This window comes from Panthera pardus, unplaced genomic scaffold, assembly GCF_024362965.1.
Source record: "Panthera pardus isolate Hobbes unplaced genomic scaffold, ASM2436296v1 HiC_scaffold_16, whole genome shotgun sequence".
In the NCBI taxonomy this organism is placed as follows: Eukaryota; Metazoa; Chordata; class Mammalia; order Carnivora; family Felidae; genus Panthera; species Panthera pardus.
In genome coordinates, this window is record NW_026526721.1 from 156,252,217 (window position 1) to 156,278,831 (window position 26,615).

Consider the following 26,615-nt stretch of genomic DNA (forward strand, 5'->3'; position numbering starts at 1 on the left):
AATGCGGAGTTGGAAGGGTGTCTGCTGCTTGTCGGGTTTGCACTTGCGCGAACGTGTGCCGTCCCACACGTTTGATAACCTTCGGACTTCTTGAACTTGTTCCTATTTTCTTTCGACTTGAAAAGACAGGTTTGCGCCAGGCGTTAAACCCCTCACCAAAAGAAACTGCAGCTTGTTTTCACTGATACCCCTCTGTCCCCACTCCAGATACTCCCTCTCCTTTCCCTCCTAGCTTTTATTTGAAAGCCGTCCGTAACTGCCCACTGCCCGCGTACCGAGGACCTCCGCGGCGGCTGCCTTCTGGGGCGTCCTGTCCAAACGGTCTTTGCAGAAGCGTTTGCCGTCTCTTTAGCTTCAGGTCGATTTCGTTCAGCAAACCTCTGAGGATGCAGGGGACATGTGCTGCTCTGGAGCTCCGGGTAATGGAGGAAAACGTCTGCGATTACAGCTCGCCGCGGCGATGCCCTGGTTGCCAGCTGGGAGGGCGGTTTGGGGGGATCTCGGGGAGCTGGAGGTCAGCGGTAGGAGCCCTGGAGGACTGTGGGCCCATGCCGGAACTGGCACGATCTTCCTGATGCGGAAGTGAGGGGACACCTGTGGTACAGGGTCCAGGATGCCTCCGAAGTTTTGATTGGTAGGTGGAGGTGCCACAGACCACACTAGAACCCAAATGAGACAAACACGCTTGGGTACAAAGTGACGAGCTTGGTTTGGACAGCATTGAGTTTTGAAGTCCCCAGGTGGATTCAGGTGTGGGAAAGAACTGTTTTGAAGTAGGTATGAGTGATGGCATTCATTCTTTCTTTCTTTTTTTTTTTTTTGTTTGTTTATTTTTGGAAGAGAGAGAGAGAGAGAGAGAGTGGGTGGGGGAGGGGCAGAGAGAGGGGGAGACACAGAATCGGAAGCAGGCTCCAGGCTCTGAGCTGTCGGCACAAGGCCCGCCGTGGGGCTCGAACTCATGAGCCGTGAGATCACGACCTGAGCCGAAGTTGGATGCCAAACCGACTGAGCCACCCAGGCACCCCACTGATTTTCTTTTTTTTAAGTTTATGTATTTATTTTGAGAAAGAGCACATGAGCCGGGGAGGGACAGAGAGAGGGAAAAAGAATCCCAAGCAGGCTCCACACTAACAGTGAGTATTGCCCTGACGCAGAGCTCGAACTCACGAACCATGAAGTCATGAGGTCATGACCTGTGCCGAGATCAAGAGTCAGACGCTTAATCGACTGAGCCACCCGGGCGCCCCTATTCTAACTTTCTTTTTAAGAGAAGAAATGATTGCTGGTTAAATAATAGAAAGTTGCTTCTAACTGGAGTGTTGGCAAAACCGGAAATAAGGTAGATACCCTAAAACATGGACTTGTCCAAATTCTTCATTCCTTGTCTACCCCACTCTTACCACTTGGAGAGTGGTCTCTAGTCAGGCCCCTCAGAACCAACCACTGATCTTGTTGGGAACAAGAATCTTCAGCATCCGGAGCTCTAGGTGGTTTTGAATGCAGATGTAGATCCTGTCGTGTAGGTAGGAATTCACACCAGAAGACCCCGGTACCAGAAACAAAGGTCGTGAGACCGACACGCTTCTGTAACAGTGCTGCTCTTCTAAGAAAGCATTGCTTTCTACATTCGTCTTGGGTCATACGTCGGTTGCTGCTAACCACAGTTGGAACTGAAAAGTGTTTGCTTAAATCCTGCCGGTTTTAAGGGGTGTCGTGAAAGGTGCCGTACTTCATCTGTAGTGGTTTTAGAACATTCTGTTGCTGCTTTCGTGACCGATGGCTACACTGACAAAAGAAAGTGAGAAGAAAAAAATCGAGGTTTCTGCCTAGAACTTTTCTCCTGGTCTTCCCATTTTTATTACTTTCTAATCCCTGCTTTTTTTTTTTTTTTTTTTTTGTCTCTAGATAATTCACTTCAGAAGTGACTTTTTAGAAGACCTCTCAGCAGTCATGACACCCTCCAGCCACCCCCCGCCCACCCTTTGACAGTAGTGTTTCCTCAAATTGTTAGTATGTTCTTTTAGACTGTTTTGTTTTCATTTTGATCTTTTGTTAGCCTTCCTAAAATGATCTTTGTAGTTTAAACTCCACCTCCAACCCTAGAAATGGCATAATTAAACTGTGTTATGACAGTTGACCTACCTAGCAGCTAAAGGAGACTTCACTGCTCATTTTTGGCAGCTCGAGGGAGACCAGTAACTCCCAGCCTTTATATTAACAAGGACTTCATTATCTTTCCACCCCTTCCCACAGTTCCATAAGTTGGAAGTGTTTTTTTTTTTTTTAACCAGAAGAACTATATGTATTAAGTAATATTTTCTTTTTCCATTTTTTTTAACCAAGGGTCTATACCTGGGTCTGAAGTCAAAACATTAAGTTTGATTTTTCAGGTGGTTGATATTTGTTAACCTGTGTACAATAGACAATTCCGTTAACATTTTTAAAAAATAAAAAATAATAGAAAATCCCCATTCCATGCTCTTTCTCTCACCTGTCTCCCTCCATCCATCCCCCATAAAGACTTGGCGAATCTCAAGCTGAGTCTATGATCTATACCTCGGGAGTGTGTAGTTTTATAAGCAAATGTTTTTTAATGGAAAAAGATATTTTAAAATACAAAAATGACTTTTTAGGGGTGCCTGTGTGGCTCAGTCAGTTAAGTGTCTGACTCTTGGTTTTGGCTCAGGTCATGATCCCACAGTTCATGAGCTCGAGCCCTGCATCAGGCTCTGTGCTGACAGCGTTGGAGCTGGCTTGGGATTCTCTCTCTTCCCTCTGCTCCTCCTCTGCTTACGCATGAGCACATACTCTCTCTCTCAAATAAATAAACTTAAATTTAAAAATCTTAAAAAAGGAATTTTTATTAAGATGTGTGCCAACTCCCTCCCCCATTTGAGGGGAGAGTAATAGATAATCTTTCTTGTTGCCATTCTTAGCCCTGTGATACCACCTGTCTTGTCCTGGGGATCCAAGATTATGAATTACCACCTTTTTTAGCTGTATTACCAAGAGGCCTTTCCTGTTCCTCTCCCCTCATCTCCACTGGTGTTTCTTGTTGGCTTTGTGCCTTCTGAGCTATCTGTCGTCTGTTTCTCACAGTGAATTGGGAGTCCTGTAAGGGCACGGGTGTCCCCCATTCATCTCTGTGTCCCCTGTGCTCAGGAGCAGTGCCCGCCCAACACAGACGGATGGGGGCGAGGCATGGCAGCCTCCTTAGAATGTGTGCTGGGCTCTGTCCGGAATACTCGGCACGCATTCGAGTTTTCTGTTTAATACCCACAGCAACGTTAAGAGGAAGTGCGTTATTGCTACTATGCCCATTGAACAGTGGAGAAACACGTTCAAATCACTTGGCTAAAGTCATACCACTTTGTGTTTATTTAGTGACTTTTTATCTCTTTCCTTTGGCCTTAGGATGGAAAAGTAAAATCATTCCAAGACAGTAGAATAAGAAGAGAAATTAAAAGTCTGGAAAATAAATAAATGGCATAAGCGGCCCCGTGAATTATCAGGTTGTCCCAGTGAGAGGGTCATTTGCCCTTTCTAAAACTTTGTCCCCCTGACTGCACTGCTGTTCTCGTCTAGTTTAGATCCTTTGCCTGATGTCACTTAGCTTTGCAGACTCCCAGGCATAGAATTATTTTTCCACATTTCTCAAATATTCAGCATCTGTATGTTCAGAAATTATTTGACCTCTGACCGGAAACAGTGGAAACGGTATATATATGTTATTTTTCTTCTTTTACTCTTCTAATCGTGCACCACTTCCTAGCAAGTGGAGTGTGTGAGTTTGCTTGGAGAAATGATCCTGCAGAGAACCTTTCCAAAGAATTGGACTTCCTTGTTACTGTTGAGGTTGATATTTAACAGAAAGTTTTCTTTAACCTGATAAGAACTTGGGGTAATTATTAGTTGATATTTATATTATTGCTTATGCTTTTAAAACATAAGCTTTGTGTAGTTGCACTGTCAGATATCATCTCCAATTTAGCATAGAGAAAAAGTAAAAAGCTAAAAAAACAAACTAGTTTATTCACAGTTGAAATACGAGATGGTAGAAGAAATAATGTAACCAGATTCATTTTATACAAATTGTTGTTTTGTAGGATTTATATGGAAAGACGAATTTAGTGTGTCTCAAATACATGTGTATTAATGGTTAGGGTTGGTTATAGTAGTAACCTCAGACATTGTCAGTATTTGAACAACAGAAGAAAGTTTTTATTTTAACTACCCTGATGTTTATTTTTATGCATTTTTATTGAGAGCCATTTAAAATCCCTTTCCCTTCTTCGGAGAAGAGATAGCCAAAAATAAAATAACACAAAATAAAATAAACGAACCAAAAAAAAAAAAATGTGGTGGGTTTCCCTCCTTGTGTAGTGAACATCATTGAAAAGGTGAGTTTACTTTATCGTGAGTTTCTAGAATATAACTGCTTTGTGAAATGAGGGAGGGGCACTGCGTTAAAGGAGAATAAATGTAACTGCCACTTGTTCACAGTAGTGGCTTGGGAGTTGGGGCAGGTGACCCCCCAAAGTAGCAGGTTCAGGTTGTTCAAAGAGGGTTTAAGTTAACCATCAACTAGGTGAATTTCCTTTGAAATTCCCACTAAGTTACAACTAGAATTGGGGTTATAAATTCTTCTCACCAGAGGTTTAAAGAGCAGGTGCAGCTAGCCACCATTATGCAGATTGTTGGACTTTGCACGGGGATGGCCCTCTGCATTCCAAGATCAAGGTAAAGAAATGTGGGTCAGTGAGTGGAGCCAGCTTGCTGTCCTGGGGCGGTAGGTCACATAATTCATGCATCCTATAAGCAATGCCAGGCAGACCTCTTAGGGACACTGCAGAGCTTAAGGTTCAGACTGAATGCTCTTTAGGTCTCTTTCATTCTTACATATGTAATGTTTTAATTTTAGTAGATTTTTCCATCTGTTTCACTAATTTCCACTGAAGCATCCTTAGTAAAATTTATCATATACATAAAAAAAAAGTCACAAGTGTTTATAATTTTGGGTTTCTGCCTTATTGCCTTCTTTGTTTAGTTTGGACCAAGGAAAAGATATTTTATTAACAAATTATAATTCTGCTGGAAAATAATATGGATCCTTCATTAGTTTGAGTGTTTAAGGTTAAGTGAAAATAGCAGTTGAGTATTAACAGATGTGGTGACAAAGTCCACGTGGCTTGCCTCTCCATTCTTTGTGGTGGCCTTTTTCTGGTAGAAAGCTTCTTGAATTCATCATCTCTTATTATATGAATGTTTACGTAGCATGTCTATACTTTAGTTTCTGGAATGAATGAATGATTTGTGCTATCCTTCCTAAATGGAGTCCTCCTTTTTTCATTTGAAAAGCCATCATTTTTCCAACTGATTGGTGAGTTTGTTATTTAATGGCAAGAAGTGTAGGGGGTTATTTGTTATTGTGGGAGTTAATCTAATGCTACAGTTGGGAGGGTCCTCAGATGTCAGCTCGTCCAGACTTATAGTCAGTACAGGAATGTCTTATGTAGAATGTTAGACAGTTGCTCAGCCTTTGCTGAAATACTTACAGTGATGGAAAACCTACTATCTTTTCCAGCACTTTATTTAAGTAGCCTCCGCTGTTTTTAAGCCACAGTGTGGCTCCTGGTTACTTACGTGTTCAGACCTAGCTCTGGCCTTGGAAATAATACATCACCTGTCTTTTTCTTTATTGACAACACAGAAATAGTTCTGTCCTCTCTGAATTTTAATTTTCTTAACTATAAAATGACTGTGACTGTGACTTAACATTATCTGGTTCTCTAACCAGGATCCAGGTGAAGAACAACTGAGATAATTGTGATATTAGGCAAGATCCGTTTCATGTCTCAGAGTATTAATAGTTTTTTCTCTGGTAAATAATGTCATGAGAAAAACAGCAGTCTGTTGTCCAGTGGTTTGGGAACCTTGATTGTTACTTTCCACTTGATGTTCTTGCCATTAACTAATGAATAAATGAATTAATTTGTTGAACATTTATTGACCATTCACCCTGTGGCTGAAGTGAATAGAAAAACAGTGAACAAGACAGATACCTTCCCTGCCTTATTGGGGCTTAAGTTTTCTTCCCCAAATGTTTGTTGTTGTTGTTGTTGTTGTTGTTATTGTTTTGAGATATAAACGCTTTTCACTATTCAAATAAAATAATGTTGTTAGTCTACTTTTGCTCTTCTTAGTGTTTTTGGTTTTCTAACTCGTCCAGTATTTAACAGTCTGTCTTTTAATTTGTAGATATTTGGAGTCTGGGAGTGATCCTTTTCATGTTGGTGTGTGGACAGCCACCCTTTCAAGAGGCCAATGACAGTGAGACATTGACCATGATCATGGATTGCAAATATACAGTACCATCCCATGTGTCCAAAGAGTGTAAAGAGTAAGTAGAAACAAACAAAAAAAGAATGTGGAAACTTAAGTACTCATATAAAAACCAGAAGTTTTATTTTATTCCACGTCAAAAAAATTTGAGGTGACTTCAGCACCTGAGCATCTGGGTTTCTTTTAATTTTCAAACTTGATATTTTGTTCTTGTTAAGTGTATTTGGGGGGTCAACCCAGAATATGACTTGAAATTTGATATTAGAGTACAAAATGTATTAGTCTGTTTCTTAAATATATTTGTTTTCTTGAAATCCATTGCATGCCTCTTCAGCCTCCAAGAATGGTAGTTACTCACTTGAAATGAAGATATTACCATGGGAACTACCTTTCCCTTTTTGCATCAGCAAAAAAGCAAGACCACCTGGAATTATTTTAAATTCCAGAGAAAACTTAAGGCATATCCCATCCTGAAATAGACCACCAACACACCATTTTGGTGTTACATAAGGTGTCCCGTGATTTTATTTACAACATGACTCTCCGCAGTCGACAGAAGAGCTCTGTTTTGGTTTATAGGACTGTGGGAAGCCAGCAAACAAAAGTACACTCAAGTTGACTCTTTGGAATTTAGAGTACTTTATACTTTATGATAAACGTAGTGACAAATATAAAAGAACTGTTAGAAGCCCAGTATTTCATTGACATTGTGTGTGTGTGTGTGTGTGTATTTTTTTAATGAGTGATATTTTTAAGTAAGTTCAGCTGAGATTGTAGCTACTGTTTAAAGGATTTTGCTGTAGTAGCAAAGAGTTTAGTTTTTCCCATCAGCGGGTAAGAAAATCTGATAGCTTGAGACATCTTTTCTCCAAGTGGAGCCCCATCTTAAGTTGTGAGGTGGATGGTTAAGAATTTACATATTCAAACTCTCTGGATTCAGATACTGGCTTCTCCAGCTACTAATGATGTGACAGTGGTAGAACCTGTTCTAGCCTAAGAAATAGAACAGTAGTAATATCTTAGAAGCCTTCTGTTTCTCCCTCCTAGAGGGATTATTTTTAGTAATCGTAGGACCATTCATTTTTCTGCTTTTTCCTATATCAGTTTTGCTCACTTGTGTTTTTTAAGGAGTTTGTCCATTTTATGTCAATTTTCAAACGTATTGGCCTTAAGTATTTATATTTTCTGATTATATTTGTAAAGTGTATAGATCAGTGGGGATGTTGCACGTTATCATTCCAATATTGATAGTTTTTGCCTTCTCTTGATAAGTCTTACCTGAAGTTTGTTCATTTTATTAGTCTTTTTCAAAGAACTGCCTTTTATCTTTATTAATTTGCTTGTATTTTTTGTTTTATGTTGTGAATTTTATCTGTATTATTTTCCTTCTACCTATTTCATGGGCTAATTCTTCCTCTTTTCTCTCCCCCCCCCCCCCCCCCCCCATCTTATGTTGGATACTCAGCTCACAAATTTTCCTGTTCTAATGTCAGAGTTAAGGCTATATAAATTGCCTTCTGGCACCATTTTTCTGGCATCTTAACTAGTTTTGATTTATAGACCTGTTATTCAGTTCTGAGGATTTTCTAGTTTCAAATGGTTTATTTAACCTGTAAGTTTTTAGAGGGGAGTTCTACATTTCCAAGTGTATAGAGTTTTTGTAATTAGCTTTTTGTTCTTCATTTCTAACTTAATTGCATTGTAGTTCAAGAATATAGTCTATGTAGTAACTAGTTTTTGTTTCAAATTGTTGAGGCTTGCTTAATGCATAGCTTGGAGTCAATTTTTGTAAAGGATCCTTTTGTTCTGGAAAACAATGTATATTTTCCAATTGTTGGGGTCAGTTCTATATACCTTAAGATCAAGCTTGTTAATTATGCCATTTAAATTACATACATCTTTTCTGAGTTTTTTGATTAATTGATATATCACTTACTAAGATGCTCTTCCACTGTGATGGTAGATTTATTGTTTTATTCTTGGAGGTCTGTCAGTTTCTTATTTGATTGTTTTAAGGCAGTGTTACCAGGTGCGAATTGTTGTATCTTACCAGTGAATTGAACTTACATATCACTCCTTATCTCTAATGATGCTTTTTGCCTTAAAGTCAATCTGTGTTATCTAGTTTTAGCTAGCCAAACCTGTCATCTTTGGTTAGCATTTATGTATGCTATATAGTTTTCCATTATTTTCCTTTAAATAAACCTTTTATCATCTTCGTTTTAAGTACATCTTTTTTTTTTTTTTTAACAGCTGGGAGCTGTTTTCGGAGCCATCTAAGCATTCTTGTCTTTTAATCAGAGAGTTTCCCATTCATATTTATTGTGTTCACTGAAAGGTATAGATGTATTTATCTTCTTTTTATATGCTTCATATTTGTCCTCCTTTTCTCTCTTTCTTTTTTTTTTTTCTTTTTGTCTGTTCTTCTTTGGGATTGATGGAAGTTTTTCTTTTTCGCCTTATTTGGCTCTCTCCCTTCAACTAGCTTGGAAGTTATAGTCTGTTTTAACACACACATACATGTTTGTATACTTAATTTAATAAAATTGAAAGTTAATCCTTATGTTTATTCTCTTCCCAAACAACCCAAAATCCTTAGAATACTTTATCATTCAATATTTCAGTAACCTTTTTTTTTTTAACTCCACAAATTAGACAGTATTATTATATGTAGTAAAAAATTGTTTAGAATTACCCAGATGTTTCATAAGAACTTTGTATATCCTTCTACTTGGGATCACATTCTTCTGCCAAAATTATACCCTTTAGAATTTCTTTGATGAGCATTTGTTGGTGATCAGCTTTCTCAGTTTTTCATTGAAGATAGCTTTGTGTTACATGTGATCTTTCTCAGGTTATTGAAGATGTTATTCTGCACCTTCTGATATGTCTTGTTGCTATTGGGAAGTTAGCTGTTCAACCTTCTGTTGTTCTTGCATGGGTGATTTGTCTCTTCTCAGGCTGCTTTGAGAGCTTCTGTTCATTCTGCTTAGGATGTGTTGGGCTTCCTGGATCAGGATTTGTTTTCTTCCATGAATTTGGAAAATCCTTAACCATTATATTTTCAAATACAGTTTCTTGCCCATTCCCTCATTCCCTTCTGGAACTTGGGTTAGATGTACATTAGGTATTTTCACTCTTGTCCCCCATGTCTTTTAACCTTCGTATTTTCTACCTCTTAGTCCACCAATGCAGGGTTATTCCTTTGGCTCGGTCTTTGAATTCTAATTCTCTTTATGTCTAATTTTTAAAAATTGTCCATTGCTTTTTTTTTTTAATGTTTAATTATTTTGAGAGAGAGAGAGAGAGCAGAGGAGGGGCAGAGGGAGAGAATCCCAAGCAGGCTCTACACTGTCCGTGCAGAGCCTAATGCGGGGCTTGATTTCAGGAACCATGAGATCATGACCTGAGCTGACATCAAGAGTAGGCTTAACCTACTAAGCCACCCAGGCCCCTCCACCCACCTTTTTTTTTTTTTTTTTTTTTTAAGTGTTTTTGTATTTTTGACAGAGAGGGAGACACAGAATCCAAAGCAGGTGCCAGGCTCTGAGCTGTCAGCACAGAGCCTGACATGGGGCTGAACCCATGAACTGTGAGATCATGATCTGAGCCAAAGTCATGCACTCAACCGACTGAGCCATCCAGACGCCCCAAGGCTTCTCCATGTCTTTTTTTTTTTTTTTTTTTTTTTGATGTTTGTTTATTTTTGAGAGAGAGAGAGAGAGACAAAGTGTGAGCTGGGGAGGGGCAGAGAGAGAGGGAGATACAGAATCTGGTAGGCTTCTGCATGTCTTAAGCATATTCAACACAGTTACGGTCTATGTCTGAAAAATTCAGTATTTGAAGACAGCATTCTGATTTTGCTGTTGTGTGTTTTTTTGTTCCTGCTACAGGTGCTTGTTTCTTTTATATTTTTTGACTGTGAGGTTGTATTCTTTGTAATATGTGGGGAGTTCTTTCGGTTCCATTGCTACAGAGAGGGTTTGCATTTCCTTCTTGTAGGAGCCCAGGAGCACCTCCAGCTTAAAACCACTTTAAATTAACTTCTTCCCTGTGTGTTCCACGCACATATTATTAATTTGGACCACAAACATGTGGCATGTTTGAGGAGCCGCCTGTGGCTAGCAATTCTTAGATTTCCATGCCCGACCTCCACAGCCAGTGTCGAGGCAGGCAGGTTTCCTGCCTGATATCTAAGCAGTAGATTTGTTTCTCATTTCTCAACAGAAGCTGGGATCCCAGCTCCTTACGAGGGCTCTAGTTGTGCCCCCTGCCTTCAGTAGGCCCTACACATTATATTCTGTTTTATGCACTCACTGTAGCCTTCAAACCCAAAGCAGAAGCAGTCAGGTCAAAGGCTAGCTTTGTCATTCGCCTCCTAAGACTCCTGCTTTGACTCCATTTTTACCTGAGTACCCCTTCCTTCCATCTTGATGTACGTGTGCATTTACTATTTTGCCAGCACGGGGCATTTTAAACAAGATGCATGTGGCATTTAGGGTCATTCATTTTTCCGGAAGCAGATGTTGGCTCGTGCACTCTATCCTGTGTGTCATTGCTGATCATCGTAGCTGGTTCTGGTATGTCGCTAAGCCACAGTTAATCAAGGACAGATGTTGATACCTAGAGTTGCTTGTAGATGATGGGAGGCTGTTCGGCTTGTCAGTATATCCGGCAATTGTGTTTTTCTATTTATTAATCTGATGACACTGAATTTTCTTTATTCCCATCTGCCACACCACCACCACCACCACCACCACCACCACCACCACCACCACCGGTGAACCTAATGGAATTGATGGTCTAAATGTAGGGAACAATTCTGATGAATAAAATAATCCACCGTTACTAATCCCTTCCAACAGTTTGCTCTAACAGTGAACTTACCTTCCTTTCCAGCCTGATCACACGGATGCTACAGAGAGATCCCAAGAGAAGGGCCTCCTTGGAAGAGATTGAGAATCATCCTTGGCTTCAAGGAGTGGACCCTTCGCCAGCCACAAAATATAACATCCCCCTTGTGTCATACAAAAACCTCTCGGAGGAGGAACACAACAGCATCATTCAGCGCATGGTGCTCGGGGACATAGCGGACCGAGACGCCATTGTGGAGTATGTCGGCACTTGTGCGCATGGGGCCATGGGTTTAGGATTCGTGGAATGGGCTCGCCTCTTGACTTGCCAGGGCTTGTGGCCACCGTAATGGGTAGAGTTCCCAGCCGGCGGGGGTTATGTCATTTATCTCTAGAGTTACTGGCCCGGTGCCTGTCTCATGGGTTTTGTTGTTTTATTGTTTTTATTTTTGTACTAGTGAACGAGTAAACCGTTGCTCGGCGTCAGCAAGTAATGTGGCCTCTCTCGCTTCCTACAGGGGGGGATTGGAGTAGCGTCTTGTGCATCCCAGTGCACGTCTTACCACAGCAGTATCCTCTTTGTTGCCGTGTCTCCCGCTGGTCCCACAGTGGGCAGGGAGAATGGGGCAGACCACAGCCTCTAAATCAGGGCTTGTCTTATGGGGCCAGTCACACATTGTTGTAAGTAACATTTTAGTGGGCCACCGCCGTGCCTGGTGGCTTGGGTATCGTCACTGGCTGCATCGTGCTGTGATACTTTCTGGCCCTTCAGAGCCGCAGCAACCTGGAACCCACAAGATACAGAGTTGTTAATTAAATCCCTTAAAACCAAAGCTAGGTCTTAATAACCTAAGAAATGTGGAATTAGGGATAATATAAAGATGCTGTTGCTTTGTTTTAGCAATGATTGGTTCCTATAAGAGGTCCTGTCTAGAAAATTATGAAGTATTTCCACAAATGAACAATCAAAAGTTGGTTAACCTGTTGAATGAAACAGGTATAATGGAAAGAGGACATATTCTGGGGGGCAAAAAACCCAAAACAAAACAAAAAAGACCAGGTTCAAAATTTTGGTGTAAATACACATTTCTACAGATAGCCAGCTGCATTATGAGTTTTCACAGATTGATCCATAGCTACTTAATGACCTAAATGAACAGGAAGAGCAGGACACTTGCTACTTCTGCCAAGGACATTCGATTTAGGAATGTGTAGAAAGTGATTTTTCATTTTGAGTGGATAGAAGGCTCTTTGTATCTGGCTGAATTGGCTTAATGTTCTTAGCTTAAATAAATACATGCAGTGGTATCATTTAGAACGATTTGTAATTCCTGTAAATTCAGTGAGAAATCTGAAGGGAAGGACAGTCTCACTGGGTCAGGTGACCCTGTTTTCCTGTCCACTAGTGGGCACGTGCATGGTGAAAGGGAGGCCCAAGGCTCCCCCAGGCTGGTCTCAGGTCTCGCCTGTGGCCCACGTCTCCTCCTGAGCATGACTTCTCAACTCAAAGACACGTGTTTTGGTTCCCCGAACACAGGCCAATGTCCTTATCTGGTACTCCGCTTAGGAAACCACTCTAAGAAGTCGTTCTGAGCCCTGAATTGCATCAGGGGGCTCTTCAGAGTGGCCCCTCAGCCTGCCCAGCCCCTTAGCTGTGACCCTTCCCCCCGCAACCCCATTCATTTTGTGAAAAGCAGTCGCTGTATTGCTTCTTTCCTGAGTGTTCATTGTGTATTTTCTACTATGGAAAGTTTCTGAAAAGTACAGTTACGTATTTCTGGGCCCGGTAGACCATTTTTCGCGCACTCTTGCAGTTCCCAGGCCAGGCCGGCTGCAGGAGAGCGGGTGGCCGTGTGCCCTGTGCGTGTGCCGTGACAGCCCCTGGCCGCACGGTGCGTGCCCAGACTAGGTACTCCAAGCGCTCTTTTGAAGTGGATGAATGAGTACGTTGATTTTATTCAAAGAGGAGGCTAATGACGTGCTCTCAGATACATTAACAATTCATTAGTGTGTAAAATGCCAATAAATGCAAAGAGTGTAAAAAGAAAAACTTTTCCTAATTTTTCTGATTGATATTAGTGTCTCATAACGCACTGCCATTTCCTACTCTGATGGGAGCACGTGAGCCAGTTTAATGAAAACAAACACTTTGACACACACATTACATTCTTGGATAACGCATACATTCTTGGAAAGCTTCGCTACCTTTTTTATGTGTGGAAAACTGACACCCAGCTCAGCAGCTATCAGCATTTTTTATTTTTCTTACAAATTGAACATTTTTATGGAGTCATTTTTTAGAATTTCAGGAGTGATCTAAATAGTGACTTGCTTGGGTTTTTTTTTCCTCTTGTCTGTGTTTTTTCATAATTTTAAAGATTCCAGGGCATTGGATTTCATTTGCTTGTACCTAAAAAAAAAAAAAAAAAAAAAAAATCAGTTCTGCTTGTAAAAAAGCAAACCCTCTGACGTGGCTTATGTCTGTTCCCCCTTCTTTTCCTCAGAGCCCTGGAAACCAACAGGTACAACCACATCACGGCCACATACTTCCTGCTTGCTGAAAGGATCCTGAGGGAGAAACAAGAGAAAGAAATACAAACCAGATCTGCAAGCCCTAGCAATATCAAGGCCCAGTTTAGGTGAGAAAAAAAATCCTCCCTGATTTTAGTAAGTTTAATGTTTTGAAATAGTGAACCCCTTTTTCAAAAATGCTTCCTAATCACTCTTTGGGGCAAGAGAATATAAACAGGGGTGGCAGCCTCATGGGAGAGGCCGTGCATGGGCTCTCCGTGTGTGGGGGTCCTGTCCCTTCGTCACCAAGGACACCTTCCCTCCCGCGTTCAGGGGAGAGGGGCTGTGGCTGCTGGCCTGGCCAGGAAAACACGTTTGGAGAAGCAGCTGAGTGTGTGTCAACTATTTTCCATTAAACTCTTCCAGATATGATATGTATTAATGTGTTATTTTCTTTAATTTTTCATTCCAGGAACAAGGCCATACTTTCCCTCAGTTTTTTTTTTTTTTTGTTTTTTGGTTTTTTTTTTTTTTAACGTTTTTATTTATTTTTGAGACAGAGAGAGACACAGCATGAATGGGGGAGGGGCAGAGAGAGAGGGAGACACAGAATCGGAAGCAGGCTCCAGGCTCTGAGCTATCAGCCCAGAGCCCAACGCGGGGCTCGAACTCGCGGACCGCGAGATCGTGGCCTGAGCTGAAGTCGGACGCTTAACCGACTGAGCCACCCAGGCGCCCCTCCCTCAGTTTTTTTAAATAATTTTTAAGAACATCCAGGGCATTTCTGTGCCATTGTGTTAGCTCAGGATTTCAGTGATTACACACATCAGCTAGTTGATTTATTGGCTGCCTGACCTTGGGAGGTCACTTAACCTCTTTCTGACTGGGAGTGACAATGGGAGTGATAATACTGTCTGCCTCCTGAACTGGGCTGCTCTGTGTGCTGTCCCTGTTATGAGTATTTTACCACCACCGTTGTCAAAGTCGTGAGTGTGCTTTCCATCTTCTCCTCCTCCCCCCTCCCACCCCCCCTTTCCCACTTTGCTTTTTCTTCTGCCATATTAGCTTTCTATTTAAAATCAAAGTATGGAGAGGGTTCCTTGTTGACATCACCACTCTGAAAGTTATATATAATTTATCTTTCCCTCTTCAGATGAAGTAATCCGTGGAAGTGTAGTGATTCAAAAAGAGAAGGATGCTCCCAATTCTGAATAATTCTCTACTCTTACATCCACATAGGAATATGTATGTATGTCTGAATATTAAGTAGTAATTATTATTTAAAACAGGCAGAAAGCCATTGGATTTACATTACGTGCTGTCAGCTTGCCGTGTGTAGGCTGTTACTTGGGATGGGGCGACAGAGAAGAGAGACAAAAATGTTCCTGGGTGGCCAAAGAATAAAGATTTAGAAATCTAGAACTGGAAAGTGGTCTTTGTAACTTCATTTATATCCTGGATGGAGTCTTCTGTAATAAAGCCTAGGCATGCTGTGTGGTATCTGCTTGGAAGAGGACTGGGCCCCGGGGGCTGGGGGCTCTTGGGCGTGAGACCAGCCAGGACCATGACTTTGAGTGGTGAGGTCAACCTACTCCCGGGCTGAGGCCCCTGATGGGAAAGAGCAGGGTCACCACACATCGGGCCACCGAGTCTGGAGTCACCCCAGCCTTGGAGAATGGAATGTTTGGATTTGAGCTATTTTTAGGGAAACAGATCAGAACTCAGTCTAAACTTGATCACATATGTAAACGAGTTAAGTTGGTTTTACTTTATTATAAAAGTTAACAAAACTGACAGAGGCGATAGAGAAGTATCAGAACCTTCCCTCAGCTTTTCCTTTTATTCTCCTGGGGATGCTGGAGTGGAGATGCTGTGAGGGCCTCGCCTCCTCCCGGGCCCAGGCAAGGTGGTAGACCTGCTTCCTTGCCTTCTTCTTATTGTCACTGTGACTTTGCCAGAACCCTGGACCTGGCTTGGTTCTGCTGCTGGACGTGCCCTCAGGTCAGTGACCCCGAGTCAGTAGACGGGCCTTTGAACCAGCAGTTAGCTCCCCAAGAGGGGCAGGCAGGGGGAGCCGGGGACCCCCGGCCGCAGGCAGTGCACCTTCTTCGTGTTCTGCCGGGGTGGGATGGAAGCGTGGTGCGGTCTGTGTGTTCGAAGAGGCCTCACGGGGTCCTCTGAGGAGCTGACCCTAGCACGGGAGGGCTCGGGGCCGGCATCCTCTGACAGACCTGGAAGTGAGGAGGACCACTGAGGCCAGACCGCAGACGTCTGTCTGTGCAGCCACAGCCATCCGGAAGCTTCCTAGGTTGCCTCGGGCGGGCGGGGGAGTAACCGTGGAACCCAACCCACAGGTCACTGTTCACAAGCCTGCACGACCTTGGGCAGGTTTCTTACTGTGTTCTCGTTTCCTCGTCTGTGAAGAGGGAAGATGTAGCTCCCTTGTGGAGCCCGGGGGGCCAAGTGCACCGACCCCCGTCAGGCTCCCGGGACAGCGCTGGCCCTGGTGAGCACTGAGGCAGTGAACCGTGCCGTCCATGTGACTCCTTCCTAATTCTTGTTTAGCTGTCTCTCCTCTGTTTTGTTAAGCCAGATTTGCTCACAGTGTTGGGACAATACAGATGACTCAGTTTAGCACAACAGGAGCTCACGTGCGTGCTCGGTTAACGTGAGCCGTTTAACAACTTGACTCACTCCTATAAAAGCGATCGGTTCGGACGTGGCCAGTGGAGGCGCCACCCCAGCAGCGGCACCCAGCCGGCCTGTTCCTGGGCGCGGGTTCTGAGAACGGCGTTGGCTTTCTTCTCGGGAGGTGAGGCATGAAGAGCCCCCGCCGCTTGGCGGGTCCCCGCGTCCTGGACTGCGCCGGCTGCCGCTCTGCTGGTCGGACACCGTGGGCCGCTGGCCTCCCAGCCCGGGGCCCCCCAGGGTGCCCCAGAGCCGCCGGCTTCACGTACTTGTGTGGCTGGGGGACGGGTGACTTGTCCAGAGGCACTTAGTGACCTCAAAGACCTTATCCGGCACTCGGCTCTCCTAAACTACCCAGCAGTGACTAGCCGACGGGCCGCTGCGGAAGAGAGGTCTATCATAAATGCCGGGTGGTTTTTTTCCAACTATAGATTTAATTGAGTTTTATTTCTGGGAACATAATCGGTGTGAAACAAAAGTGTCATAGTGTGGAAGGGGCTACTTTAAATCTCTCTGGCATCTGCTGTTACCCCGGACAGGGAGGACGACACAGGCCAGAGACCTCATTTTCAAAAGTCTTTTTCTTTGGCTGCCAAGCAGTGTTCTTGTTCCTTAGGTGACTCTAGATTGGGGAATAAAATTGAAGGTTCAGTAATTATGGATTTGGCGCCCGTTTCGCTTGTGTGGACATCTAAAAACACGTGCATTTAGGGGTGCCTGGGTGACTCAGTCAGTTTAAGCGTCCAACTCTGGGTTTTGGCTCAGGTCATGATCTCACGGTTCTTGAGTTCGAGCCCTGCGTCCTGCCTCTGTGCTGACAGCTCAGAGCCTGGAGCCTGCTTCGGATTCTGTGTCTCCCCCTCCCTCCCCCGACCCCCGCTCGTTCACGCGCGCTCTCTCAAAAATAAACGTTACAAGAAGTTTTTTAAAAATACGTGCATTTATATTTAGCTTGGTGTGTTTTTTAATTGATGAAGAGATGCATGCCAGTGTACGTTGACTTTTCTTTGCAGTACTCTCCTATTTAATCTTGAGCTGTTCCCACTTTTACACCATCCTGTCCTATCTGGAAGACTGGGCATTTCAGGTGAATTGTATTTTATTTTTTCAGGTGAATTTTATTAGCAAACCATATACCTCAAAGGTCGTGCGCCAAGACCCAAAGGAACAAAATGTGTGGTGTTTGAATTTTGCTTTGGTGACCTCCCTGTGCTGTTTAAAACTGCTTTCTTGTGGTGTAAGATGTGTATGGGAAGACGGGGCTGGCTCTTGGCCCTCTTTCCCGCCAGCTCTGATGTGTCCATTTGGCCAGTGAGCCACAGACCGGACCCGTGGTTCAGAACCACGTTCGCCCTGCTGGCGCCCTCGCTGATCTTTAGAAAAGGACGTCGAACGGGCTTGCAAGGCCGCTGGGGTGGTTTTTCCTTTTCTTGTCTTTTTTCTTTCTCTGTCAGTCTGTGGATTTTGCCCCGTAAGTATCGCGTGGCGTGGCGTGTAGGTAGAGTCTGCCTATTATCACATGGCTCTCTCCTTCCAATCTGTTACGCAGGCAGTCGTGGCCAACCAAGATCGACGTGCCCCAGGACCTGGAGGATGATCTCACGGCCACGCCTCTGTCCCACGGGACCGTCCCTCAGTCTCCTGCTCGGGCTGCCGACGGCGTCCTCAACGGCCACAGGAGCAAAGGCCTGTGTGACTCGGCCAAGAAAGACGACCTCCCCGAGTTGGCCGGACCGGCGCTCTCCGCGGTGTCACCTGCGAGCTTGAAGCCCACGGCCGGCGGGCGCAAGTGCCTGTTCCGGGTGGAGGAGGACGAGGAGGAAGATGAGGAGGACAAGAAGCCCGTGTCCCTCTCGACGCAGGTGGTTCTGCGCCGGAAGCCCTCGGTCACCAACCGGCTGACGTCGAGGAAGAGCGCTCCCGTCCTCAACCAGATCTTTGAGGAAGGGGAGTCCGACGACGAGTTCGACATGGATGAGAACCTGCCTCCCAAGCTGAGCCGGCTGAAGATGAACATCGCCTCCCCGGGCACCGTGCACAAGCGCTACCACCGCAGGAAAAGCCAGGGCCGCGGCTCCAGCTGCAGCAGCTCGGAGACCAGCGACGACGACTCCGAGAGCCGCCGGCGGCTGGACAAAGACGGCGGCTTCACCTACTCCTGGCACCGGCGGGATAGCGGCGAGGGGCCCCCCGGGAGCGAGGGCGACGGCGGGGGCCAGGGCAAGCCGAGCGACGGCGGCGGCGGCGGCGGCGGCGGCGGCGCGGACAAGGCCAGCCCGAGCGAGAGCGGCGCGGGCGGCGGCAGCCCCGCGGGCGGCTCGGGGGGCAAGCCCACGGGCACGTCGGGCAGCACGCGCCGCTGCGCCGGCCCCGGCCCCGGCCCCGGGGAGCTGGTCCAGAGCCTCAAACTCATGAGCCTCTGCCTGGGCTCGCAGCTGCACGGCGGCGCCAGGTACATTCTGGACCCGCAGGGCGGCTTGCCGTTCTCCAGCGTGAAGGTGCAGGAGAAGTCCACGTGGAAGATGTGCATCAGCTCGACGGGGGGCGCGGGGCCGGCCCCCGGCGCGGGCGGCGGCAAGTTTTTCTCCGACCACGTGGCCGCCGGCGCCGCGGAGCTCGGACGGATAAAGAGCAAGAACCTGAAAAACAACGTGCTGCAGCTACCTCTGTGCGAAAAGACCATCTCTGTGAACATCCAGCGGAACCCTAAGGACGGGCTGCTGTGCGCCTCCAGCCAGGCCAGCTGCTGCCACGTCATCTGACCGCGGCCCCGCCGGCCCCCGGCCCCCGCCCCCCGCCGCCCGCCGCCCGCCCAGAGCGGAGCGCCCCGGCCCGGCCCGGCCCGGCCCTCCGGCCGCTCTCCGCGCTTCCTCTCTTCGAGGGGGCGTTCGGAGCAGTTATTTATTACCTTCGCGTTTGTTCGCCTGCCGACGTGACAATGCATGGTCTTTGTGCATGCTGCTAGACACTGCTTTTCTTTTCCAGCCGAAAAGTCTCTTGTGTCATTTTTACACTTATAATTTTAATGTGGATGATCAGGATTAAATTAAAATGTATATTTGGGACCTAAGATACACGGAACACTTAGAAATTGGATGTCCTGCACTTAACCTAGAGAGAAAAAAATGCTTCTGTCTCCTTGTGAGAAACGTAAATTCCCGTCCTGACCTTCTGCGAGAACGGAAACTCCGTGCCCTGAGGCACACGCCGTGCTGTCCGAGACCGAACCAAAGCAATAACGTTGTGTTGCCGCCGGGCCTGGAGCCCGAGAGCGGGCGAGCGAGCGAGCGAGCGAGCGAGCGCGAGCCCCGCCTCCCGAGGCCCGAGCCCCGCCTCCCGAGGTCCGTGAGGCGCGGAGTACAGCGAGCGTCTGCACTTAGAACCTTAAAACCATGATTTCAATACACCCACACCTGTTTGTCTTAAGCTCTAGTGTGAAAACAAGGTTGGGCTCGTAAAATTTAACTGAAAAAGATTTTCTTGTTTTGTACTAGGTGAGATAAAGTACTTAGATTTATAAGGCAGCTTCCCCCGTAGTGGTAAATTACAAGCAGACAATCTTATTTTGTAACGTGATGAAGTGAACTGATGGTGTCTTAACTCTACTTATAGAGTGTACGTCTGTCCAACAGAACAAAAAGATGCTCGGTGTAAATTCCTTCCCGTAGGGGACATCCTAGGGTTTCCTTTAAAACCTTGTAGATAGAAGAAACTGTAGGGCCTAATATGGAAGCAAAGGTGCACACAGAGGGTGGCAAAGTCAAAAGCCTATAAATTAAAAAAAAAAAAAAATTACTGGGCTGTGACCTTTCGCAGTTTGGTAACTCGGTTGTCTCTTCTGTTTTTTCCATTCTTCTATGTTCTCTGGCTGTCCAGTAAGCTACGAGAATTGGCTGATCAAAAAATACACCTAGAAAAGTGAAATTCACACGTACAGCAGACAAAACGCACAAAGCCTGCTTTGTGTTTTGTTGTTGTTTTGGTTTTTTTTTCTTTTTTTTTCTTTTTCTTTTCTGGAGGCGTTTTCCACTTTGCCTTCCTGCCAAAACAATAATCGAAGAACTCTTGCTTTAAACTGTTCCTGTACAAAGATGACTTTTGACCAGATAATCCTCTTTCGTGGCGTCTTGTCTCGTAAGACGCACCATATTGCAGATGGCTAACTTTGAGAGGGGCCGGATGCCGCCTCTGCAAGCTGTGCCCCGGGGGGGTCTTCAAAGCGGTGCTTATCCACACCGGGGGTGGGATGCGGCCGGGCCGGGGGTGGGGGGCCTTCCCACTCCCAGCAGCTTCCCTTCGTGTCTCTCAAGTGACCGTCGCTTTGTCCGCAGAGGGGGCAGAGCACCCAAGGACTGCATTCCACGGCTCTCGGCTCGTCCAACTACACGCTGATTCTGCTACTCACGATGCGTATAGTTTAGTCCGCACTAGGGAATTTCACAGTATACTTACTAAACTAAGTAAAGGTGATACTTAAAATACTTCTTTTACTTTCTAGACCTAGGCTAGATATGTTTTAAGCTACAGCTCTAGTTCATTGTGATATTTATAACTGAAAGCTACCAGAAAAGATGTGTGGGTGAAGCCATAGAACATATTTGCTTGAAATTCTGAGCAGGGATCTTATAAAGGGCCAGAAATAAGATGTGTGGTTCACATAGACAAGTGAGCGTAACATCTGTATTAAACGTAGGAGAGAAGTTTCTAAAGGGCATTGGCAATAAACTCTTTGTTGCAGCTGTTTTCCAAGTAATGTAAATACTTCTTCCTGTGATTATGTATAGCCTTGGAATGGCACCTTTTAACTAACCCACGTGTGTTTGGTCTCCGATGGTTTTTTATATTCCGACGTATATGTGGTGCTCACTCTAGGAGCGGCAGTGTTGACCGTTCATGCTGCACAGCTGTATCATAGAGCCTTATTAGTCGCGTGTGCTTGGTTGGCCCTCTGGGTACACAGAGGTTAGTCTGAGTGGCGTCTTACTCACCTGTTCGTAAGTGAATGACTGTGCATGTGTTGTATGTCATAGTATGTCGTCACATAAAAGGGAGGGAGCAGATAACCGTTACATGAAGATAATATTGGACCAAACTCTTTACTAGCTCTAAACAGTTTCTTGTACCCCTTAACCTGTCTTCAGAAGTTGCATAGAGTTATAGTAGTGTGTAAATTAAATATTGTGGAAAAACAATTAGTCTTGTATTTTTCTGTACGTGTGTGTACATATATTATATATATATACACATATATATATATATAAAATTATGTACTTCTGGCAATTCTATCTGTATTTAAAGACGTGACAATCTCGACACCGATCTTAAGAATAGCCGTGAGACTGAATCGAAGTAAGGGTCTCCCTACCAAGTGAGAACTGATGTGTGTTAAGAGGGTACAGAGTCATCAGCTGATTTGGTCGGTTGCTTCCACTGCTGGTGGATTTTCCTCACTGTGTGAACATCGACAGGTATGTGACAGATGGGAAGAACAATCCAAATAATAAAGTGGCATATTGGTGTTCAGCAATACAAGCCGAGTCCGTGTTTCTGTGTCTTGCGAGTGCAGCTGTGTCGAGACCCAGCCTGCGTCATGTGCACCTGTGCTGCCAGAGGTGCCTGGAAAGAATCGAACCGTGACTGTTCTCGCTTGAAACTCCTGACCGCAAGTCTCGGGCGGCCCCAGGACTGCCCGTCAGCTGTGCTTCGCTCCCCGGGTCCGTCGCTTTCCTCACCCGGCTGGGCCACCGGGCTCCCTGACGGTGGGCTGAACCCAAGCGACGGAAGGGAAGGGCCGCAGGCTCCCGCTGCGCCCCCCACCTTCACCTGTGCCGCGTGCCCCGCCCTTCCTCCCGGCGGTGGGATTCCAAGGTCAGTTCCTTCGCTCGCACCTTGAGCCTGTCCGGGTGTAAGTGAGGCAGCCGTGGGGACTACCGGCCGTTCTCTTCTTTCTCTTCGATCTTCGCTTCTCTGCTAGATCATCCCTAACAGCAAACAAAACAAACCGGACTTTGTTCCCCTATCTTAAAAAGATGTCTTTGTTCTCTCTCTTCGCTCTCTGGACCCTTCCGGTCAGGCTCTCGCTGCTGTCGTCCCACGGTAACTGCTTTGCTCAAGGTCAGCAGTGACCTCCAGGTGCTAAAACCAGTGGTCGGTTTTTAAAAACGGCTTTGAGATGCTCCGCTTGTACGATTCAGGGGGTTCCGTGTAGATGTTGTGCAAGCGTTACCACAAACCCCGAAAGAAATCTGTACGCGTTCGCGCCTCTTCCCTTCCCGTCGGCCCCCACCATAGCCTTGGGCCCTGGCGGCCACAACCCCAGTGGTCAGCTTCAAGCCCACGGTAGCGTGTGAGCAGTTGGGCAGCCTTCCTTGTGACCCCCCTGCTGTCCTGGGGCCCGCTTTCAGCTCACGGCTTCCCATCCCCCGGCTGCTAGTTCTCCCAAACTCTGAACTTGGGAGTACCGCAAGTTCATTCCTGGAGCCTTCTCTGCGCTCAGTCTCTCCGCCATCCCATTCAGTTTACGTGCTGATAGAACCCAAGATACATTCAGCCCACATCCCAGGAACACCACACTCCGACGACCTCTTTGACTCAGCTACACGGATGTGTCTGATAAGCACCTTAGTTCGTGTTCAAAACTTACAACCTTCCCCTCAAAATCCTTCCCCCCCTAATTTTTCCCGTCTCGTAAGTGGCCGCTCTCAACCTTTTTGTACAAGAATCTTGGTATCACCCTTCCCTTTTTAAAAATTTTTTTCTTTTTTTAGCGAGAGGGAGAGTGCGTGAGCCGGGGCGGGGGGGGGGAGTGGCAGAGGGAAGAGGGAGAGAGAGACCATCGCAAGCAGGCTCCACACTGAGTGTGCTTGATCCCCATGACCCTGGGATCATGACCTGAGCTGAAATCGAGTCAGACGTTCAGATGACTGAGCAGCTAAGTACCCCCCAAACAGAAAATCTTATGCACCATTCAAAAATTGACCCCTTCTTGGGGCGCCTGGGTGGCTCTCGGTTAAACGTTGACTTCGGCTCAGGTCATCATCTCCCGATCGGTGAGTTTGAGCCCCACATCGGGCTTTGTGCTGACAGCTCAGAGCCTGGAGCCTGCTTTGGATTCTGTCTCTCTCTCTCTCAAAAATAACTAAAACGTTAAAAAAAAAAAGACCATAAAAACGACACACACACAAATTCACCCTTTCTTGCTGCCTTCACTACAAACACTCTAGCCATGACACCATCGTCTTCACACAACTCACACGCACTCAAGTGCACGACTGTAAATTCCTCCTGGGGCACCTTGCCGCTTCTGCCCTTGCCTTTCTCTTGTGTGTTCTCCATTCGGCAGTGCAAGTGATCCTTTTACTGTTCTGTTTTGTTTCTGTTTTCTTTGTTTTTTGAATACGATTTATCGTCAAGCTGGCTAACATACTAACACACAGCGTATACAGTGTGCTCTTGGTTTCGGCAGGGGCTTCCCACGATTCATCGCTTCCATACCACACTCAGTGCTCATCCCAGCAAGTGTCCTCCTCGGTGCCCCTCCCCCGGCTTCCCCTCCCCCCACTCCCCGCCCCCAGCAACCCTCAGTTTGTTCTCTGTATTTAAGAGTCTCTTATGGTTGGCCTCCCTCCCTGCTTGAAACTATTTTTCCTCTTCCCCTCCCCCATGGCTTCTGTTAAGTTTCTCAAATTCCACACGAGTGAAAACATGATACCTGTCTTTGTCTGACTTACTTCACTTAGGAGAATACCCTCCTGTTTCATCCACACTGTTGTAACTGGCCAGATTTCATTCTTTCTCACTGCCACGTAGTATTCCATTGTGTATATAAACCACAATTTCTTTCTCCATTCATCAGAGGATGGACATTTGGGCTCTTTCCATCATTTGGCTATTGTTGAAAGTGCTGCCATAAACACTGGGGTACAAGTGCCCCTGTGCCTCAGCATCCTGTCTCCCTTGGGTCAATTCCTAGCAGTGCTATTGCTGGCTCATAGGGTAGATCTGGTTTTAATTTTTTGAGGAACCTCCACACTGTTTTCCAGAGCGGCTGCACCAGTTTGCATTCCCACCGACAGTGCAAGAGGGTTCCCGTGTCTCCACATCCTCGCCGGCATCTAGAGTCTCCTGATTTGTTCATTTCAGCCACTCTGACCGGCGTGAGGTGGTATCTCAGTGTGGTTTTGATTTGTATTTCCCTGATGACGAGTGACGTTGAGCCTCTTCACGTGCCTGTTGGCCATCTGGATGTCTTCTTTGGAGAAATGTCTATTCATGGCTTCTGCCCATTTCTTCACTGGATCATTTGTTTTGTGGGTGTTGAGTTTGCTAAGTTCTGGTTACTAACCCTTTATCTGGAATGTCATCTGCAACTATCTTCTCCCATTCTGCCGGTTGCCTTTAAGTTTTGTTGACTGTTTGCTTTGCAGAAGCTTTTTATCTTGATGAGGTCCCAATAGTTCATTTTTGCTTTTATTTCCCTTGCCTTTGGAGACATGTCGAGTAAGAAGTTGCTGTGGTGAGATCAAAGAGGTTATTGCCTGTTTCCTCCCGTAAGGTTTTGATGGTTTCCTGTCTCACATTTAGGTCTTTCATCCATTTTGAGTTTCTTTTTGTGTCTGGTGTAAGAAAGTGGTCCAGGTTCACTCTTCTGCTTGTTCTTGTCCAGTGTTCCCAGCACCATGTGCTACAGAGAGTGTCTTTTTCCGTCGGATGCTCTTTCCTGCTTTGTCAAAGGTGAGTTGGCCATTATTTGTGGGTCTAATTCTGGGTTCTCTGTTCTATTCCACTGGTCTCTGTGTCTGTTTTTGTGCCAATACCATACTGTCTTGATGATTACAGCTTTGTAGTAGAGGCTAAAGTCCGGGATTGTGATGCCTCCCACTTTGGTTTTCTTTTTCAACATGATTTTGGCTGTTCGGAGTCTTTTGTGTGAGTGACCCTTTTAAAAGCTAAATCATGTTATGTTTTGAAAGGTATTTCATTTCCAAATATTTAGAGATTTTCCACATAAGTTTCTGTTACTAATTTCTAGTGCAGTTCTGTTTTGGCCAGAAGTTAGGCTTTGTATAGTTAAATGTTTTTAAGCTTACCAAAACTCTTCTTATGGCTCAGCTAAATGGACTTCCTTGGTGAATGTTTTTGTGAGTGCCGGAAACGTACGGTTCTCGGTAAAGTGTTCTCTGTCAGTTAGTTAAGTTGCTTCCTAATGTCGATTTGAGACTTCTGTATGCTTACTTTTTGTCTCGTATCACTTGGTGAGGAAGGAGTATTGAAATCCCTAATTGTGGATTTGCTATTTGTCCTTTTAGTTCTATCAGGTTTATTTAGTTCTAGCTGAAGCTTTGTTGTCAGGTACACGCACATTTAAGATTGTTAAATCCTCCCGACAAGTTGATCTTTTTCATCATTATGAAATGTTCCTCTTTACCTCTGGTAAATCATTCTCTGTCATGAAATCTACTTGGTGTGATATAGCCACTCAGCTTTCTTTGATTCGTAGGACTGTATCTTTTTCCATCTTTTTCCTTTCCATCTTTTTCCTTTTAACCTTTGTCTTTATATTTAAGGTAGAGTTGTTTTGTTTTTGGATTGTTTTTACAGATAGCAAGCATATAGTGGGGACTTTTTATGCAATCTGCAAATCTTTCCCTTTTATTTGGAGTGTTTTAGATCAATTGCATTTAGCATAATTCTCAACCTGGTTGTCTAAATCTACCACCTTCCTGGTTTTCTATTTGTCTTATCTGTTTCTTGTTTCTTTTCCACTCTTTTACTCTCTTCTTTTTGTTTAACTGAGCTTCTTTATTGGCTTCTTGGCTGTGCCTCTTTAATTTTTTAGTGGTTGCTATAGGGATATGTATACATATACATGTATGTACATATGTGTGTGTGTACACACACACACACACACACACACACACACATCCACGTATAAAACCGCAATCTAGGGGCGCCTGGGTGGCTCAGTTGGTCGATCCAACTCTTGTCAGCTCAGGTCATGATCCCAGGGGTGTGGGACTGAGTCCCATGTGAGGCTCCACACTGAATGTGGAACCTGCTTAAGATTCTCTTTCTCTCCCTCTGCTCCTTTCCCCTGCTGGCACACATCATCTCTCTCTCTCTCTCTCTCTCTCTCTCAGAACAAAAACAAAACCCCACAATCTACCTCATGTAGAATGTAAGAACCTTACCACTGTACACTTCCATTTTCCTCTCCCTATT

General features: G+C 45.3%; 2 protein-coding genes across 3 annotated transcripts in view; one reads left to right on the forward strand and one right to left on the reverse strand.

The window, feature by feature from the left end:
• The window catches only part of SNRK (SNF related kinase), a 59,023-nt gene extending 37,097 nt beyond the window's left edge, over positions 1-21,926 (forward strand). Inside the window, exons 1-5 of one of the 2 annotated variants that reach the window (XM_053904131.1) lie at positions 5,250-5,380; positions 6,259-6,400; positions 11,242-11,454; positions 13,700-13,834; positions 17,944-21,926. In XM_053904131.1, the coding sequence (XP_053760106.1) occupies positions 6,288-6,400; positions 11,242-11,454; positions 13,700-13,834; positions 17,944-19,156 (1,674 nt within the window). In that variant the 5' untranslated portion in view covers positions 5,250-5,380; positions 6,259-6,287 and the 3' untranslated portion in view covers positions 19,157-21,926. Of the gene's footprint in view, positions 1-5,249; positions 5,381-6,258; positions 6,401-11,241; positions 11,455-13,699; positions 13,835-17,943 lie in introns of those variants that run through there. The other variant, XM_019418551.2, reaches the window with a different exon arrangement.
• ANO10 (anoctamin 10) overlaps positions 13,128-26,615 on the reverse strand; it is a 283,194-nt gene continuing 269,706 nt past the window's right edge. The window contains exon 13 of the mRNA XM_053904132.1: positions 13,128-13,605. Within this exon, the coding sequence (XP_053760107.1) occupies positions 13,501-13,605 (105 nt within the window). The 3' untranslated portion in view covers positions 13,128-13,500. The remainder of the gene's footprint in view (positions 13,606-26,615) is intronic.